We start from the raw sequence: 20729 nt of genomic DNA on the forward strand, positions 1-20729 counted from the left end.
GGTTAAGTTCACTCTAGCTTGAGTAGAACTAAAGGTAGGCCTTAAAAAGACAATAGATCTTCCTTAAGTAGACCTAATCTAACCTTCAGTAGAATTCAAGGTTACTAAGAGTTCTAATTCAATTTGCTTCTTCGAATAAATCATATTGAGCCAATAATATTGAAAATCAGTTTTCTCAACTGTTATCAGTTTTATTCAACTATAATTAAAAGAAAATACTCCCAAAACCACTGGTTTATTGAAACAATTGAGATATAATAAGTGTATGTCTCAACGAAATTTGACCAAATAAATGTGCATTTTTCAATGAGGAGAAGTGTTGGTAGTATTTGTTTCAAGGCAAAAGTTGGTCAGATGAGGACAAATTCGAAGGACAAAAAGGTTTGGAGGGGGAGAAATTACTGGTCAATGGAAGGACGCTTATCAGGTCAAATGGACGGGGTTCAGAGAGGGTCCTTGAGTGTTGGAAGGGGGTCGAGAAGGGGGTATAAGGGTGATGAGGGGAGTTATAAGGGGGGTTCAAGAAGGATAAAAGGGGGTGTTCCAGACAGTACTTAACATGAACGGACATCGAAGTCGTTAACAACAGTAATGGTTGGGAGGCGTCAGGTGCGAGAAAGCAACTTCAAATGCTCTCGGCTTTTATAGTTAACTTACTGCTAGTCACATTGCATCTTCCTCATTTCCCACTATCTCTCACTCTCGAACTCAACCTCTTTTACTGTGTATCTGTCGGATAGCTTCAAATACTCTCTCTTCTCCTCTCTTTCTGTCTATATTCAATTCTTCATACATTTTAGTCATATGATCTTTCTTTCTAAACGTCTTAGATATAAACTATAAAAAGAAGTTTCGTGAGGAAAACAACCAAAAGACAAATGACTTGCTGACCTGAAGATCTCTCAGAACTCGAAGATCCAAAGATCCTAAGCAATCACTTGCTTGTGAGCCACAAATGGCAACCACGTGCTCTCCTAAAATTTAAAAATTGTAGATTTCTGTTATTTGTTGCAACACGTGCTCTGAACATATTGTATTTAGGAATATGAACGCTCGAAGAGCTAAAATAATAAGAAGAACCGTTTCTCGAAACCATTGAGAATGCATTTGAATAGCCTACCTAGCCAGACGACAGCAGGGGTCATTATTCTTTTCAAAATAGTTTGAAACAAAATCATTCTTTCCTAGAAATTTGCTAACAGCATTCCTAACGTCAGTCACAATAGAAACCATATGGCCCACTGTGTTTTGTGTTAACCCTTGTATATATCTATAGCATAAGTTGATGGCAGGTAAATGAAGATTGTGAATAGTAATATAGATAGATAGTTAGGAGAGAAGTAAATATAGATATGTAGTTTACAATGTAACCACGTGGTTAGCATATGCTACAATTTTACCACGTGATCAGCATATGAATATTATTGAAGCAATCATTTGATGATCAATTATTTGAATGGTGATCACATAAAACCATAAAATAATATGAAACGAGTACATGTCTATAAAAACTAGGGCGTGAAGTAGATTAGGCTATATGTATAAAGTATTCAACAAATATAATGCTAATCAAGTTAGTTGAATCCGAATTCATAGGCTAAGGACAAATTTATAAATAGAATAAATTAGGTATATTTGATTGAAACATGTTGACAATGAGTATAAGAGACCTGCTTAATTAATTAAGTAGTAATTGATTGGTATCTTATTAATTTGATTTATTCAACTCGATTGTAATGATGTACTGTATGACATTGTATTTTGTTAATTTCATGTATTTATTATTGAAGTATTTGCCATATTAGATTTATAAGATTGATTACTGTATTAATCAAATCGATGCATTCAATTGTCAGTATCCAAACTTTAGAGTTTGAATATTGGTAAAATGTATGATATCATTTGTTTTAATAATGAAGGGGAGCCATAGTTTAAAATGATATAACATAATAAACATTATAGTGAATTCAAATTGATATTTGAATTCAATTTGTAAGCAGAATATTAGCTGATGAGTTTGAGGGTAGGCGGAGCTAGAGGGCGAAGGGTGATGAGGGGTGGAAAATCGTGATTCTAGTATATAAACAGGCAGACCATGCCTTGCAAGTTAGTTGCTGGGAGTTGCTGTTAGTTGCTGTGAGTCTCTTGGATTTTGGACAGTTTTCAGTGTAGGAGTGAGTTTTTGGTTTCAGACTTCAATTATCCTATAGGGAATTGACTGAGCCAGGTAAAGATTGTATTTAGAATTTTCAATTTTTCTCATTTCAAATCCACACCACCCCACCCTAAAAAGCCCAAATAAGTATATCAAATTTTATAGCATTATAGTAAAGAGCAAACTTAATTATTACTTCTCTTTAAATTCATATCTAAAGACACAATCTTAATTAATTTCTTGAAGCTTACAGTTGAAATTCACTTCTAAGCACAAATAATAGTTTTTTAAAGCAAGGCTCCCCTAATCATATTCATTCTTTAAAATTTATCAATTCTCTTATTTTTGACTATAATCATATTTTTAACTAGGATTGTTCAATATTTTGATTTAATTACTTATTTTTCAAGTGACCTGATGAAAGTAATAAGAACTGTTTGTTAAATTTTGTTGTATAAAATTAAACTTGAACTGTAGTAATTTCGAAAACTCCATAATCTTGTATATTTTGAATCATTACTATACTTAAATCAATTTTATAAATTCTCTTAAATTTAAAGTCTACTAATAAATTCAAATTTACCATTGTTTTGCCTTTCACTTTATACATTCCCTTACACACGACCCTGATCTATCTATCTTTATCTTTTTCTTCAATACTATTTAGTTCTACTTAGTTCAGTGAGTGAAATATAAGTATCCACACAGTGAGTGAAATTATAGTAAAGTAATTATTTTATCAATTCATAGTAATTGATTGGCGCCGGGCTAAATACCGTATAGAGTGAGGGAGTTCGAAACCCACTCTAAACAAAGACCGACAGTGGAAAGAGTTCACTTGAAACCGAAGACTTATAAACTTTTGAATATAAAAACTACAACTTTAAATTTATGAAACTTTGAAACTTAGAAACTTTGAATATAAAAATTAATGGGAAGAAAAAACAAGTGACGCACTATGGACCTCAAACTTGAGAACATAGACCGATATAGTATTCAAGAACCATCTTATCAAAAAATTGAGGTAAAACATTTCAATTCATAGTTTACACACCAATACAGTGTATGCAAAACAGAGAGAACTTTTATTTTATTTCATTGACTAATTCAAAGCTCGAAGTAAATTTACAATTCTTATTTTTCATTGTTTTTTCAGTGAAAATGGACTAAATTTTAGAAAAGTGAAACCATAACCCTATCTCGGACTTGTAAAATGTTATCTAAATTTGGGAGAAAAATGATACAAGGAGTATCCTTGGTTTTTCTCTACCAATCAGTGCTGCTTTGTAAAAATTATACATAAAATAAATAAATAAAGCATAAATAATGACGAATTGCATAAGCATAAATGGGGTTTTTCTTTTACGCTCTGTAATATTGTTTCATGAATTAGATATGAAAATATTAGCATGATAAGGATATTCAAGGTATTAATGAATACATTGTGTTTAATCAATATATTAATGGAAACAGCTACATTCTTTGTATTCAATTGAATACATTCATTCCCCTCCAACTATAAGCAGAATAATCTCCAATATTAAAGAGAAAACTATGGGTTAAATATATCCATGTTATTTGTATTCTTCTGTTATCCAATTGAAATTGAAATCACCAACTCCCCTTCAATTATCAACATTTGGTAACCATATTTATCCACATCTATCAAGTGTAGAACCTCTTATGAACTTCACTTATCAAATCCACTTATCAACAGATTCCTCAATTCCAATCTTTGAAACCAGAATTACTTCTGGTCACCAAATTCAGTCGCAGTCCAGCAAATTGAAATCATCCATTTCCTCTACGAAATGGAAAAGGAACCCTTCTAAAGGGTTTCGAGGGGTTTCAGGGTGAGAAAAGGGTTTCCAGGTAGTAGGACATGGAATTTCGGGGTGAAATAAAATGGATAGGGGGTGAGGGAACGAGTTTTCAGGGTGAGAGAAAGAGGTTTGAGGTTGACAAAGAGGGTTTCGGGTCACCAAATGTGGCCCAGAAAGGGTCAGAGAGGTTGAAAATTGGGGAGGGTATTTTGGGGGTGTAACGATCCTTCACAAATTCAGAGATCGGCCGAGTTTCAGAAGTTCGATTCGTCTTGCCGTTTTGCAAATGAGTTCTGTAATTTTGTATAATTCATTCCAAGTCATTACACTATAAGATACGAATGAATGCAATGTTTCACGGTAAAGATCTCGGGGCAGAAATAATAGGTAATGTGCTAAATGTTCACACACACAATAAACTATAGAATCCTATAATAAATGTTTCATGAAATTTCATTGCGAAATTTATAATTTTTTGTCTAAGTTGTAAAAATAGATATCTATGATATTTTACAACTTAGACAACAAATTATGAATTTTGCAATGGAATTTTATGGAACATTTCTTATAGGATTCTATTTTTTATGAAATGAAATGAAAAAATTCTTAATAAAGAGTTTTTTCATTCCATTTCATTCCATTTCATTTCATTTCTTTTCATTTCATTTTATAAACTATAGTATCCTATAAGAAATGTTTCATAAAATTTCATTGCGAAATGTATAATTTGTTGTCTAAGTTGTAAAAATGGTATTTTGGTAGATATCTATATCATAGAGGAAAGATAGCATGTCCTGACTCAGGCTTGAGTTGACAAGAAATAAGCCTGAAATTTGAAATATAAACGACCTATACCATGGTATATCTTCCTATACCATCTTTTCTCTATGATCTATATTGAATGAAACGACGCATAACCACAAATAATCTATTTAAACGATCTGGGATACTAGTTCTGGTTGTTACATCGTTAAAATATTTGAGCAGCAGAATATAATTATATCGCGAGTGAAGACCTACGATTGGCCATTAGCTGTTGACTAATGAACTCTATTGTTGAGCTCTATTGTCTAGACAAGAATACTTGGTACTAGTCTAGTCTTTACTTTAGTACTATACTTAGTCTTTACTTCACTAATCTAGTCTCGTCTTGTACTTTTTTTTAGTACATGTCTAGTCTCGACCAATCACAGTAGAGCTCAACCTTCATTGGTCAACAGCTAATGGCCAATCGTAGAGCTTCATCCATATAATACTATATACTACTCCGCTGCTCAATGTTCAAACTTTAAGTTCAACAGAGATTGGTAATGGTATATCAACTGTAAGTAGTATCTCAAATAATTGTTTTCGATAAATGATTGGCAATAAATATTGACAATATCAAGTCATTTCCATTTAGAAATTGCAACTATTCTATTAGAGTGTTTATTCAGATTCAAATCGTGAGTGATGTGCCAATTTGAGTTTTATATTATACTGCATACATTTAAATTAATCTAAACTGTAGTTTATGAATTTGAAAATGTCACTGTGTATGCTTTTTGTATCAATGTTTATAACGATCAAGCAATCTTTGTTTTCTGTGGTTTTGAATTTATTCAACTCTATCCACTGAAGTTGTGTAGGCTATAGATATACTGAAGATTATCTCAGAATAAACGCTGTTTCCATATCAAAACTGAATTCAAGAGTGGGCCTGAATATAATATAAATATATATAGGTTCAATATATGTACTTTTCCCGAAAATATAATAGGCCTAATACTTTCCCAAAGATATAGGAATAATCGCATTGATGCTATGGACATCACAACAGTTTACACAGATATAGCTTGAGGGCAAGCGACCAAAAGCCGTTTTAAACGGTCAGTTACGATTAAATTGCGTTTTGCGTTTAGCCGTTTACGCAATTAGTCGATTCCATTAACTGCGTACGTGACAGAAGGCTCAAAAAGGCGGCCTTTGCGCCATATTGTGTGCTGCGTTTACTACACCCCTGGGCTAAATTTCACGAAATCCCTTTATAATATTTGGTCAATGTTGGTTCCAGTGGTATCAGTACACGGGATACAATACTTGGATAAAGTGGTATGATTGTTGTTTGTTTTAATATGAGTGATTGAGAAATAAAATAATAAAGAAGATTATATAAATAGAAGAATAAAAATAGATAATTGGGAGAATGGATGATTGTTGTTTGTTGGAGGATAAGAAATATACTTCTAAATAGAAGAGCAAATAGGAATAAATGGAGTTATTGAGGATTTGGGAGTACAATTTTGAGCTTTCGGAGAAGTATAAAGATAGATAAACCATTGAGAGCTCATGTCACTTCATCCTACCAGAAATTGATTATACATCTGCATTACATCCTCGTTACTTTTATTTCCTTAGCCAACGTCTCCATCTATCTCGATCTCCAATATTCATGACTCTGAACTCTTTCTCTAATAATCAACTATGAAGCTGGATTTCCACACTTATCAGAGTCCGGACTAGTAGGAGACTATTCGTTCACATATGCCAATTCCCACTCAGTGGTGACCGCTGAGTGCGATTATTCCCATTACAACTCATAGGAATTAAGATGGGTTAACACCAAAGTTAATAACAAAATGTTAATAACGTAATCCTCATAGATTCTATCAGATTGAACATATCTTATCATACACATGATAAACATTTATGTGTTTGTCAAGTTCCGTCCAATCTAACAGAATCTATAAGGATTATGTTATTAAAATTTTGTTAATGACTTTGGTGTAAACCCAGCTTTATAGTACTATTATTATAAGTTGCTATAAATATAATTATTATTTAACGAAAATCCCAAAAATAATAATTATATATTAATTAGCATTTGAATAAATGCATTCTCTATTTAATTCCATTTGCTATAAATACATGAGACCTGTTATGAATCGTCCACATTGTGATGTTCATTTCTTGTTTTTGTGTTTTTCATGGAATATAAAACATGAACAAAAAAACAAATCGAGCTTGAACTCCAACAAAATGGAATCTACCCAGCGTATAATGATCGAGTTTGAATAGTTCCTTTGGGATTCATGTGAATCAGAATAGAATCTACATGCGGATAATGTCTGAGTATAAATTCAATCAGAATGAGAACACAAATAGAAGTTATCAACCACTTCTTATTATTACATATTCACAACAGCACCAGGTCTCGTGAATTAATCAGATACAGTCATGTTTGACTACATAAACCTAGTACTAATAATGTGAATATAGAAGTTATGGTGCTATACTAGTTGTAAGAAGCGTTACAAACGTCGGTCTGCTAGCATCGCCTGGTTCGTGGGTTCGAATCCCGCCGATGGCATGGACGTTTGACCATATCATATTCACCAACGCACTTTCCATTATCCAAGCTCAAGCAAAACCCTCATGTGGGTATTATCCGAAATATTTACTTATTACTTGACATTCATATCTATAAACTTTTAACCTCATATGATAAATATTTATCTATTTTATTCACAATCACAAATCATGATTGAAATATGATTGGGAGAAGACAATAGGCATAGCCCAAAACTGTCTTCTCCCAAATTTTCACAAATAAGTTTCAAAAAAGAATGAGGTTAGATTTCACTTTTCACTTCAAAAAGTCCAATTTACACTTCAAAACTAATAACTAAACTAAGAATTTTAAATTTTGATATTTTAAAACTAATTAACAACAAAAATATTCCACTCAAATCTCTAAAAATTGAAAATTTTTGAGTAATTTTACAAAATTTTGAGCCAGAAAAGAAACACAACTTCACTATTAGCACAGCTGTTTGAATTATAAAATAAAAAGAAATATGAAATAATAAGAAGTGGTTGAAGATTTCTATTTGTGTGGAAGAATACCACAAAATCACGCACAACAAAACTGTAGTCTCATCAGAGTTAGGAATCTAACAGAAAATGGGATCTACCTGTGGATAAATTTTTAGTCTGAAATGTCCCATAAGAATCAATATGAATAAAAATTTTTTCTACCTGCGGATAATCTCCATCCTTAGTCTGGTAGTCGAACACATAGAAGAAAGCGCGCGGATGGGTGGTATGTTCGCCGTCGCTTGCGGCCTGAGTGGCAGGCGGCTTGCTCAGCAGGTCGCCCGTCTGCACGACCGGAGCGACAAACTGTGCGTCACTGATCGCTGCGACGGTCGCGTCGCGTGTGTTGATCGGATGCAGCACAGTTCGCTCCCAGTCTGTGTACTCGTTCACCACCGTGAAGAAGATCTCTGACAGGTGATAGGTGTATGCGTTACGCACGTACGTCCGGATTATCTTGTCGCGGCGTTCACCTGAACACAAAATAGAAATACAAATGATTAATCAATGTATGATAAGGCGAGATTGAAGGGAGTGAAAATATAACAATATTATGCTTACTTTAAAGAACTTTTTGCTGTTCAATGATGCTCCTGTGATGCGGACGTGATTTTGTTATCAAGGTCATCTGCATGCAATGTATTTCTCATTTCTATGATCATGTATGTATATTCCAATTATTATTGTATTCATTATTGGAAATATTTTCTAGTGGTTCTGTATTTTGTATTCTGGCGAAATATAGTTTCTCTCTTTCAATTCATTTCTGGAGATTTTTTTTTTTAATATCTGGACTCTCTGTTTTATATCATGGCTTAGGAACCTGAGGACATGGTATGGAATGAGCACAGCACAGCTGTTCAGGGCGGCAGTCAACAGGGCCATCATAGGGGAATCTGCAACTTGCGCCCAGCGGTCAGAATGTGTTTGGGCACTCACAGATTGAACGTAACAAAGTGAACGTCCGTGACGTCATCACGAGTGATGCCATTTCGCTCTCACTAGCAGCCGACATTACGTTCCGACTGAAGGAGCGAGATTCAAATTCACTACAGTTTCCTAAGGAAGCTTCAAGCAAAACACTACTGTATAATGACAACATATTAGCAAAGTTAATGAGATACTTATTTCCATCCTATGATTACATTCTAATTGATATTGAAAGATTGGGCTAGAACCATGATTGTACGAACAATCATTCATTAAGATACAGTCATCTTGGATGAATAATCTCTGTCAAATTGGTTCTAGCAGACACATCGTCTCAATCATTCATTCTAATGTTTTTACTTTTCATTTCTGAATTTCGTTTTAATGACAAAGACGATGTGGGTGATGAATAAAGATATATTTTTTGAATACTTAAAAACTTCAAAAACTAATAACTTTGAACCTCCGTCACTCAGCGTAGCAAAAATATCAACACTGTTCATTTTCTCACTCATGGTGACAGCTTGAAAGAGTCAATATGTGCTAATTATCGAAAAGTTGATGAAGTGGTGTGGTTTTCACAAACCAGGGGATTCCTGGTCGTCAACCTTTTCAACATACTGTCAGAGCTGGAGATTCGATGTATTTATGATTTCAAAATTCGTCACAAGTTGAGCTAAATCAATGGAATACTTTTGTAGTCCAATAGGAAAGGAATGGTCGTAATGGAGCAGATGGTTGTAGGAGAGTTTATATACCGTTATCACTCTCAGAGAGAGTGAGAGAGAGACAGACAAATAATGTGACTGGCAGTGATGACGTCACGACGTAAACAGTGAACGTGTGTATCGGAGCCATGTATCAGTCCCATTTGACCGCTGGGCGCTAGTTGTGTTGTCCCATCATAGCCACAATGGTTGCCAACATCTGAAACGGATAGGAACCGAAAGAAGAAGAAAAAGTCTGTTTTAAATCAGATGTAGAAACCGTAGTTTTGAACAAATTCCTAATTATCGATCCTGAATCAACATAGCAATAGTGGGGAGAAGATCATCATTTTTAATACATTTCATTTTTATTTCACCACCTACATCACAAGGATGAGGGGCATGTCAAGGAAGCTAATGAAAGTCACTTGTCAATCACACTCTTCACTGGATAATGAAAGTCTTCCTTCAGTGGATAGAGTGGATTCTCTAAAAGGTATTTTTTTAGAGCTTACTTGGTTAGAGCTTACTATGGTTTAGGCTCTTTTATACTTTTTATATCGTGTGGCAGGCAATTATGAAAGCGGAAACTCTGTGTATGTGGCTGTCTCTGTGTTTTCAGCAGTCTACTGTATGTGAGATCGAAATCGTTTTTCTTCTTGTACAATACAGTAGTATACAATATACAGAAGTTTGATAATTATTAATTTATTTTATATCTCAATTTTATGAGAGACACCGATTTTATTATCAATTATATAATAATAATAATAATAAATCATTTTATTTGTACACGGTATAACCATACAAATGAGTTGAGTATAAGAAATTCTAACAATGACTAAATTAAACAACATGAAAAAAATGTTTGGCAGCAGATCAAACTAATAACAAGATCCAATTATGAATCTGTATACAACCACGCACAATGGAAGTACCTACATTACAATCAATAAACAGTATTACCATGAATTGCTAACATTCAACAAGCTCAAATTAGAAGGTACAAGGAAATTCCTAATCAATAATATAAATAGATTCAACATATTCAAACAACTTAGTACGGTAACTTAAATACATTCATCAAGATCAGCAAATCCAATAAATTTAATACATTCAACAAATCCACTAAACTCAAAAAACTTAACAATTTTAGTTAACTTATCTAATTCAATTAGTTTACAGACTTCACTTTCAATAAAAAGAACCTACTCAATTAACAAAAACCATTTTAAAATATTTCCATCGAAAAGAATCGCTATTTGTTATGTAGCCCTTACGATTTCAGAGACCATAGTATCCCTCCTAGCCAGTGCCTTAGTAGTATATGATAAACATGTTCAATTTTCTCAACATTAAAATAGATAGTAAAACCATTATTTTATCAACGTTTTGAACTATGTTATGAACATGAGGCGCAATGTATTGAATCCTGAGGTCTTCATAAGAGGGACAAACAAGAAGAAAATGCAGAATTGTTTCTAAGTGTGATTCACAAGCGGGGCATATTCTCTGTGGCTCAACTTGATACTGTTACCATTAACTTGAATGAATGTACTTTTTGCCGATAATCTCAACTGTGTTACGCATCTAATCATTCGAATTGGCAGCTGAAAAGTAAGCTGTTCTCCCAGTACCGAATCAGGATTGAACATTCCATACAAAGGAGACATCTGAGAATTGTCAGACCTACATCTATCCTCCTCTATCATCCTCCCCGAATACGCTTCCAGTATTCTATTTCTGTTGTTAAGCAGATCCACTGCATCAAATCCATATTCCGTCCATAAATCCCGAAACTGAACAGTTTCCAACTCCCTCTTCATATAAGACATCCAATTACTTTCGAAGTTTGTTTTAATAGAAGTCGATAACACACATGAGGGTACCTAGACTCTGCCATGTTTACAACTTTGATCAACCATGACAGGCATCTTTTAAAGACATGAAACTTGAGTTTCGGCCTACCAGTCTCCAATCTGACACTCCAACTCGGCGTCGACCGGATCAGCAGCAGTAGACGTTTCAAGAAGAATAACTGTGCTTTCTCTATTGCTTCTTCATAACCCAAACCCCAAACCTCTGAACCATATAGGCAGGATGGGATGACAACGGTATCAAACAACTTCATCTTTTCTATCCATTTCTCTGATCTGACTCTAGACAAAACATTAATCGCCACTGTTGATTCCGCTTTAGCCCTACTTATTGATCGTCTTAACATCTCTGTATATCTTCCTGAAGATTGAAATATAACTCCTAAATAATTATACTGGCTACACATTTCTATTTTCTCCTCCCCAAGCTTGAAACTGGATTTATGGCATTTGCTTAATCGACCTCTATGGAAAGTCAGTATTTTGGTTTTGTTAGCATTCACCTTGAGACCTACTCCTGCACTGTATTGGTCCAAACATTTCAATTTATTTCGCACGTCTGAAATGCTATCAGCCAGAATGACTATGTCATCGGCGTATTGCAGCATTAACACATCATTGTCGCCGTCAAGATTCAGGCCATGCAATCCTCTCTCTCTGAAAAACGACTCTATACCTGATGTGTAGAGGGCGAAGAGGAGGGGACTGGCAGGGTCTCCCTGCAACACGCCTCTAGTCATTGCTATTGGCTCAGAATAAACCCCTTTGGACCTATTAAACTAACTACTAAAGTCAAGTTACAATACAGGTTTTGAAAGATGTTAATAATTCTCCTACTTATTCCAAGTGCTCTCAATTTCTGCCAAAGGCGATCATGAGGGACGGAGTCGAATGCCGATTCATAATCAATGAAAATTGCGTATACTTTCCTTTTTTCAAATTGCATATAATATTTACTATTGTATCCAGTACAAAAATATTGTCAACGCATGAACGACCTTTACGGAATCCCGACTGACTCTCCTCCATCATTCCGCACTCATCCGCCCACAGTGCCAATCTGTCCGTTATTATGCCAGTGAAAAGTTTGAGGATACAATTCGCAATCGCTATACCTCTGTAGTTCTTGGGATCCAGTTTACAGCCCTTCTTAAACAGCAAGAATATTTTAAGCCTTGACCAAGTTGTTGGAATTTCACTCGTCTCTAATATTGAATTGAATAGGTGAATCATCAACTCTTTTCCTTCGAAAGCTAAAAATTTGAAAAATTCGTATGAAATCATATCCAAGCCCGGTGCACTCCCATTCTTTAACCTTCTCAGTTTATTCTCTAACTCTAACAAATCTACTGGTTTATCGATAAGTGGATGTCTTACATCGAACAATATACAATTCTTTCCAATAGAAGTTGGTTCATATTTCTCTTTAAAAAATCTCGCCCATTCCTCCAAGTTAATGTGGTTAAACTCTGCATTCTTTTTCCCCCTGACCAGCCGTACCGTTCCCCAGAATTCTTTCGCGTTTTTAACATTTCTAAACTTTTGTCTTATATTATCATTGAATTCTTCCTTTTTCTGTTCTACTGTACTCTTGTACAACATTTTACAGCTCATGAAATGATTTAGTGCGCTTAGATCTTGAGTTCTACTTTTAAAATTTCTGTATGCTTTGCGTAACTGCCTCTTCAATTCATTACAATGCCTATCGTACCAGGGCTTATTTCTGAACTCGGTGACTCTTACAACATTTTTCATCATGCCTAGAGAATCTGCTCTTTCTATGATACCCTTTATCAAATTGTCAGCCAAATTCTGAACATTTTCCACATTATCACATAATCTATTTGGCGCTACGAAATCACTACTATATTCTGATTTACATGAATCGTTCCAACAGAACTTTGTTTGACGCTTATTTGAAAAAGTCTCTATCACCCTATCCGAACCAATTTCAGAAGAAACAATAAGCGGTAGGTGATCGGAAGTCAGAACTATATCGGAAACCTCCATATCTGAAATATAAGGAAAGCTATCTAAGATCACCCAGACGAAATCTATCACACTACTTCCGTTAGTATTATTGAAAGTGAATTGACCTGGAATATCACTTCTACTTCTCCCATTCAAAACAAAAAATAAATTATCCTCCATAATACTGACTAATTTTTGAGCATTCCTTGAAACAAAACCGTCTCGTGATATTCTATCAGCGCATAGATCTGAGTTGTTGAATACCTCGCTCTCGAAGCACTGATTCAACTCTCCTATTCTCAAGTTGAAATCGCCGCCAATCACAACCGGAAAAGATGAAAGCAATAACTCATGCTTCAATAGGCAATCTTGGAGCTCATTAACAGAACTTGCATTTCTATCAGGTTTCATGTAAATTGAACAAGTAATGATACTGCCTACAGGACAATTGACTTTAACCATAAGCATGAAGTCCTTAGCCTCAATCAAGGATGCTTTTAAATTACTTTTTATTAATATAATTAAACCTCCACTAGCCCTACCTCTCGAATTTATTTCTTTCTTGGCTGGTGTACTAAAAACTATATAATCTTTAAATGACTGAAACTTAAAATTAGAAGAGTCCACTAACCAGGTTTCACTCAAACAAATTATATCAATTTTTTTGAACTGTTCCGTCTGGGTTTTATCTAAATTCAGAAAGTTTTTAAGACCATGAGAGTTCCAAAATAGAATTTTTAAACATTCTGAAATATTCTCTGTTGATCCTACCTTGACTTTGTTTGCTTTTCTACCTGTCACCTCCATCTCCTCGCTTTATTATCAATTATTCCACTCTGTTAATTCACTTTAAGGTATAATGAAGTGTGATTTACAATCATTGATCATTTATCATTGGAAAAACTCCACAATACAATGTCAATGATATTGACTAGTGGGTCTTTAAATAGGATATCAAATCGAATATACTTTATTCAGTAGGTTGCACACTTGACAACATTAAAAGCGTTTTACATATTGCAATGGAAAACATCAAGAAAAAAATCATACTAGAAACCACATAAATGAAGCAAATATACAAAATTCAACGGGTGTTGTTTGTAGCAAACATAATGTGTCCAAGAAAGAAACTTGAAGAATTCATAGTTTATTGTTTATTTTGGACTGAATATGTATCATAAGGACTAAACTAAATATGTTTGTATATGGAATAACCTATGTATAATATTTGGACAATTTGAAACTGAATTAGGAAACTGAAGAAGTTTTGGACAATAGCCTGTTTTTTCTTTCCCGATCATTGTATTGTTTCTACTAATCTAATATATAAATAAATATCAAATTAGGCTTTGTATTCAACGAAACGTTCATTTTTTTGCAGTGAAAACATTGAATAATAGAGTATTTTAACCAACATGCTTGCTCAGCCACTAACGTAACATTTGACCATTCATTTATGGCTAAAAAATAACTATTTTTCAGTAACGGAAATGTCATACGATTTTACCTCATAGTAGCTACTGCGAAGCAACTAATGCTAGCATTCAGGTTTTCTTACTGTTCACTGCATCGTCCAAAATGTATTGTGAAACTTTTACATTAGTGGTGACTAGCTGACTCATTCTCATAGATTAGCCATTCCTAACCCATGTTTTCGTCGGTTTTTTGTTGTCAACTTAACTCGAATTGTTTTATTGAATGAAAAAGACTAAGAAATTGTCAAAAAACCAAGGATTTATTGATACTTAGAAAAACCGGTTTCGGTTGTTACATCATTCTCAATCTCTGATTAACTCTAAAATTAAGAGATAAAATTGAATTTTTTTACTATATTATGATCTGTTCGATAAATTGAAGCCAGTTTTGAAATAATCATCAAGTAGATGATAGTAGAATGTTATATGAATATTTATTGTTTCACAACCATTGTGAATGCGAAGATTCAAATTAATGAAGCAATCATCCCAGGTAGAATTCTATTTCTAAAATCCAGTTTCAATCACCAATACTTGTACATTCATAGAATACTAGATTATGCTGAGCAACAGTACCCATATGGTTATGAGTTAGAGTAGCATAATTTATAGGGAACATCACTTGAAATCAATCCCATACAGCACTACATAGTCGTGGATGACTCAATTATTAGCCTAATCGTATTAGATGATTGATTAACCGATCATTGATTGGCTGATCAATCATGTTAATCCACCGGGGGCCCGACAAGTGCTATCTCACTCTAGCTATAGAGCAGGACAGTGAATAATTTGCATTGTCTGTTTGTACAGCTGGCCATTATCACGTCCAAGCAATACACTGAACGGCAAATAGTTGTTATAATACAAATATAATATGGGAAATGGAATGGGTTATTGATTTGGAGTATGCATTGGAAAATTGGGAGCAGTATAGTTCCTATAGTCAGGTCCACGTTATAATGGCAGTGGAAAAAGATAGGAGAACTACGTTGATGATCCTCTGCCTTGTCATAGCCTTTTTGACGGTAGCTGATACAGGTTTATTAATGTGATATTAATTGTTCATTCTCGTATTGCGACGACACAGCAATATTAGCTATAGATGACAAGATTGAAAGTGCCACAGCAAAACTTCAAAGATCTCTCAGAAAATTGAAGACTGGACAACAAAATGGAAGATCAAACTCAATGAAGCAAAATCAGTTCATATCAATTTCACCAACAAGAGGGCTCAACCCATACCAATAACCTGTAACAATCAAATAGTACCATTTTCCAATGATGCCAGGTACCTAGGTATGGCTTTAGATGCAAAGCTTCGCTGCAAGGTCCATGTTAAGAAGAAGAGAGAAGAGTTGGCAACAAAATACAAGAGATTCTGGTGGCTGATTGGAAGGAACTCCAACATGTAAATTTCAAACAAAGTACTCCTGTACAAACAGATTCTAAAGCCAGTATGGAAGTATGGTTGAGAACTTTGTGGGTGTAACAAAGACAGTAACATCAAAGTCATACAACGCTTCCAAAACAAGGTGCTGAGAAACATTGCTGATGTTCCTTGGTACGTCAGAAACAGCGACCTTCACAGAGACCTGCAAGTCGACCTGATATGCAGCGAAATCCAGAGGCATGCAGAGAAACACGAGGCTCGACTCCACCAACACGACAACATCGAAGCAATCCAGCTGCAGGAAAATGAAGGATTGGTGAGGAGGCTGAAAAGGAAGAAGCCATTTGAACTGGTCTAGTGCTGATTCAAGTGTGTTGTGTCCAGTGAAAAGCAGAGCAGTGGAAATGAGTGAAACCCACCTGTGTAGTACAGTCATAAGCAGTGTACTAATAATATTAGAATTTGAATAGGAGACCCTATGGAGGATTCTCTTGCATGAAGTATTCATTAGTATTATAGGATTTTATTCAGCAATGAATTATATTTTTCCATATTTCCATAATGAATTTACAATCATAATTTAGATGAAATTTTTGTTTATTAATTACCAATTCTTCATTGTTTAAAGACAATCTGGCAACAACGCAAAGCGAGAAAGAGATAGCGATATCTGCTTTGTTGAATGATAGACAAGGATAGCAGTACCATTGCTAATCAAGCACTGCCATTATAACGTGAACCTCACGATAGTGCTCTATAATGTCTATATTGTCTTAGTGCTCTACGACAAGGAAAATGCATTGGGAAAACTGGTAGGATTTGGCATTAATATAACATTTATTGCAGATTCATAGAGTTTGGTTGATTGTTGAAGAGCAATATACAATTAGGCTATAGCCTACAGTAGATTGATGATATTATTATTATTATTATTATATTATTATTATTATTATTATTATTATTATTATTATTATTATTATTATTATACAGTAGATTGAATCATCAATTGTACAGGGAATTAAGAACTGTTTAGTGTGCTTTAAAACTTCGGAATTTGAAGATGCTCCAGGAGAACGAGTAATTTGGCATCATTATAATATTGATTGCAGATTTCGGCAATTGATCGCAATTTGACTGATTGTTGAAGGAGAATCATCCAATTATACCGTAAATTGATGATATAATTGTACAGTGAATTGTATGAGATAGTTGATTGAATCCACTCAAGTCATACAGTCTATAATGATGGAATAATATTAGTTGATGTGAGTTGAATGGGAAACTAAGTCCAGTTACACACAAATCGATTTTTTCCATCCTTTGTAATCCTACCAAGGGCCTATTGCATAGAATTATTAGAATATTACAATAATTGGACATCTTATGGTTGTGACTATGATAAGAATAGTCCAGAATAGGAAATAATACCTACTGTGAAAGTCCTAATACTCATTAGAAAAGTCACTATACTTGGAAAATAACATACGCGTATAAATTAATGCTTTTTGTGTAGTTGAGAAGTTGATATTGTGGTAATTATTCATATTGAATTAATCTATCATAATATGAAGTATCAATAAATCTGTGGTTTTTGACAATTTCTTAGTCTTTTCCATATAAATTGATAAAAACAATAAAAAACTTGTAGTAGTTTTTATATTGTTTTTATTAATTCGTACAAAATTGGCTCATATAAGTGGAGTGTTTTCATACGAGTATACTATGGAATTTGAAATCAATGAGAATTCACTTATGAAAGTGAATGAAAACATTCATCATGCAGTAAATACCCAAAAAAAGCTAAAGAGGGAAAGGCTTTGAAGACAATTTTTGACCCCACAGTTATGGGTAGTAATGAGGTAAAATAGAAAATAAAATAAATGTGTTTATGATTATACATATTTATACAGTAAAAATGTAAGTGTCTTGTTACAAGGAAATCAAGATTGGATGAGGAATATGAGTTCGTGATAAATTTGGAATGGAACAATATGATATTGTTAATAATCAATCAGAATTGTGTCAAATATATTGTGTCACGTTAGTGTTTCTTTGTTGACACGTACTATTTTTTATTCATTTTTCTATCTACATTACAATATGAGGGCACCAGAAAGAGATACTTCTCATAATGACCCTCTTGACACAACACGAATTACAATTCTAATATAATTAATAGTATAATATAATATAGTATAAGTCTAATGTAATATAGAAAATTCATTGAATTGAAGAAAGATAGAAACTAATTTTTTTTCTGAGTTTACTTTCTTCGGTTTATGTAACTCACCCTCGAAACCAGCCTGTATATCGCTGGCGGAGAACTTGCCGAGCGCCTCACTGGTCACGACCCCAAACAGCAAATCGTAGCGACTGACGAGATCGCTTCCCCTCTTCTGGGCGCCCGACACAAAGTGAGACAGCGCGTCCTCCTGGAAGTCGGTCTTTATCACGACCCCGTCCACACTGGGTCCGAACGCGCTCAGGAATGCCGGGGCGGTCACGTCCGCTTTCATCAGTTCCTTGACGAGAGATAGAAACATTTTTCTTAATTTTTCAATATAATTTCATAGTAAATTTTCAATCTAGCCAATTTTATTTATAATCAAGATCACGTCCGCTTTCATCAGTTCCTTGACGAGAGATAGAAACATTTTTCTTAAATTTTCAATATCATTTCTTAGTAAATTTTCAATCTAGCCAATTTTATTTATAATCAAGATAGAGGCCCGTTTGCACAAAAGCCATTCGAATTTCAATCGTGGTTGAAATTTTTTTGAAAAGGCGGCTTTTCAGATTGGTTCTTATGGAATAAATCACTATTGAAACTTAACCGGCTCTTGTGCTACCGGCACAAAGTCAGTTTGTTTCAGGATGAAGAAAAATTGAAATCATTATTAATATTATTATTATTGTCATTTGTTACGTGAAGCCACAAATCTGATCAGAGCTCAAGTGGCATGTAACATGTCATGAACATTTTTCTATGCAAAGTGTATGCATCTGTATCAACTCAAAGTATGAAGGCATTACAACATTCCTCCATTGTATAGGGACACGCTTCCACAAGTACATTAGTAATTGAAGACATGAAAAGCCTATGACTACCACATAACCGTATTGTGGAACACATAAAACTGTATTTAACAATTTGTATAGAATGATTAGTTGTGGTGGTACTAATTGATAGTACTACAAATGAGGTAAAACGAGTTGTATTGAACAATAATTTCTCAAACCAAAATGTAATAGCTTATTAGTCTGCTCTGAGTGCTATAATAACGATGAAAAGAGATTAATCCATTGAGCCAAAACACTTTACAATACTGATGGTATTTCTTGAATGAGAATTGACATTGTGGAATTTTTCTATAATTGAGAAAACACATTTTTATTTTTGTCACATCCACATTATTATTATACTTTTATTCAGGAATGCAGTTTCGTGTTGAAACCAACACAACTTCAGCTACATCTGCATCACTGAGCAGATGCAGTCCTGTTTGGAAGTCTAATAAATGTAGATATGACAAAAAAGACTGTAGTTTTGCAACGTTGAAACTGGTTAGTAAAGTTGTAAAAGTTTATAGATTTGTAAAGTTTATAAATTTTACCTTATCTCATATTAAACCACTAAACTTCTCAGGACTTTAGTCCTTCTGCTCCAGGAATCTAATATTATTTGTTCCCGTAATAAAATGTTTCTGGTCTTACCTGTAGTGGAACATCCCTAAGACAGTCTACGATATCCTCATGATCCCGGTAGAGATCGTCGGGTATTGAGCAATTGGTTTGGCGGGCGAGGCGCACCGCAAAGCTGACCGGATCCTCCACCAGAGCCCAGCTGGAAACAGCTGATCCCGACAACAGGATCGCTCGGTGGAACAGACCTGAACAGAAAAAAAACAGTTAATTAGGTTTCGAATAATAAATTTTCACAATTGAGCTAGAATATTTTGTTAATCAATCAAATTTCTACATTGTTTAAAAACGATCTGGCAACGTAGAAAAGGATAGCAATATCTGTTTTGTCGAATGTTAGACAAACATTGGTTGAAACTGAATTCACCAAGTCGACATTGATTCAAATTTCAAAAGCACGGTAAACCAAGTTTCAAGAACGTTCAATATCATGTTAAACTCAGGTTAATTGAACCGTTCTATGTTTAAATTTAGATATTGCATTCGTGCATTTTTTGCTGAGGATGATGCCCTTCTGTGCTTTTGGCTTGTGCGTGATTAATGAGACGGATGATGACGAGTGGACCGACAGCCATTAGTGGGTTCCGAATCTCAGGAAAGCAGTTAAATAATATTGTTATTCAGAGGAGTTTGGCTTATTATCATTTATTCATTAATTTTAATCATTATTATTCATTATGAACTATTATTTATTAAGGCGCGGTACAACTACTTGTACAATGACAGGTTTCAACAGAGGTGTTGTTGTGACTATTATGTTGTGTTTTTACTTCAAATGATGCGGAATGCCTAGATTTAAAGGTGAAATCTTCAAATTGAAAAGGTAAATTTTTAATGTTTA

At 34.2% G+C, this 20729-nt stretch overlaps 1 protein-coding gene across 1 annotated transcript in view; it reads right to left on the bottom strand.

Annotated features, from left to right (window-relative positions):
* The window catches only part of LOC111058443 (neuroligin-4, Y-linked-like), an 850919-nt gene that overhangs the window by 62302 nt on the left and 767888 nt on the right, over window positions 1-20729 (bottom strand). The window contains 3 exon segments of the mRNA XM_039440114.1: window positions 7996-8306; window positions 18477-18708; window positions 19901-20076. Coding sequence (XP_039296048.1) covers window positions 7996-8306; window positions 18477-18708; window positions 19901-20076 — 719 coding nt within the window.

Source organism: Nilaparvata lugens, chromosome 13, assembly GCF_014356525.2.
Source record: "Nilaparvata lugens isolate BPH chromosome 13, ASM1435652v1, whole genome shotgun sequence".
Classification (NCBI taxonomy): Eukaryota; Metazoa; Arthropoda; class Insecta; order Hemiptera; family Delphacidae; genus Nilaparvata; species Nilaparvata lugens.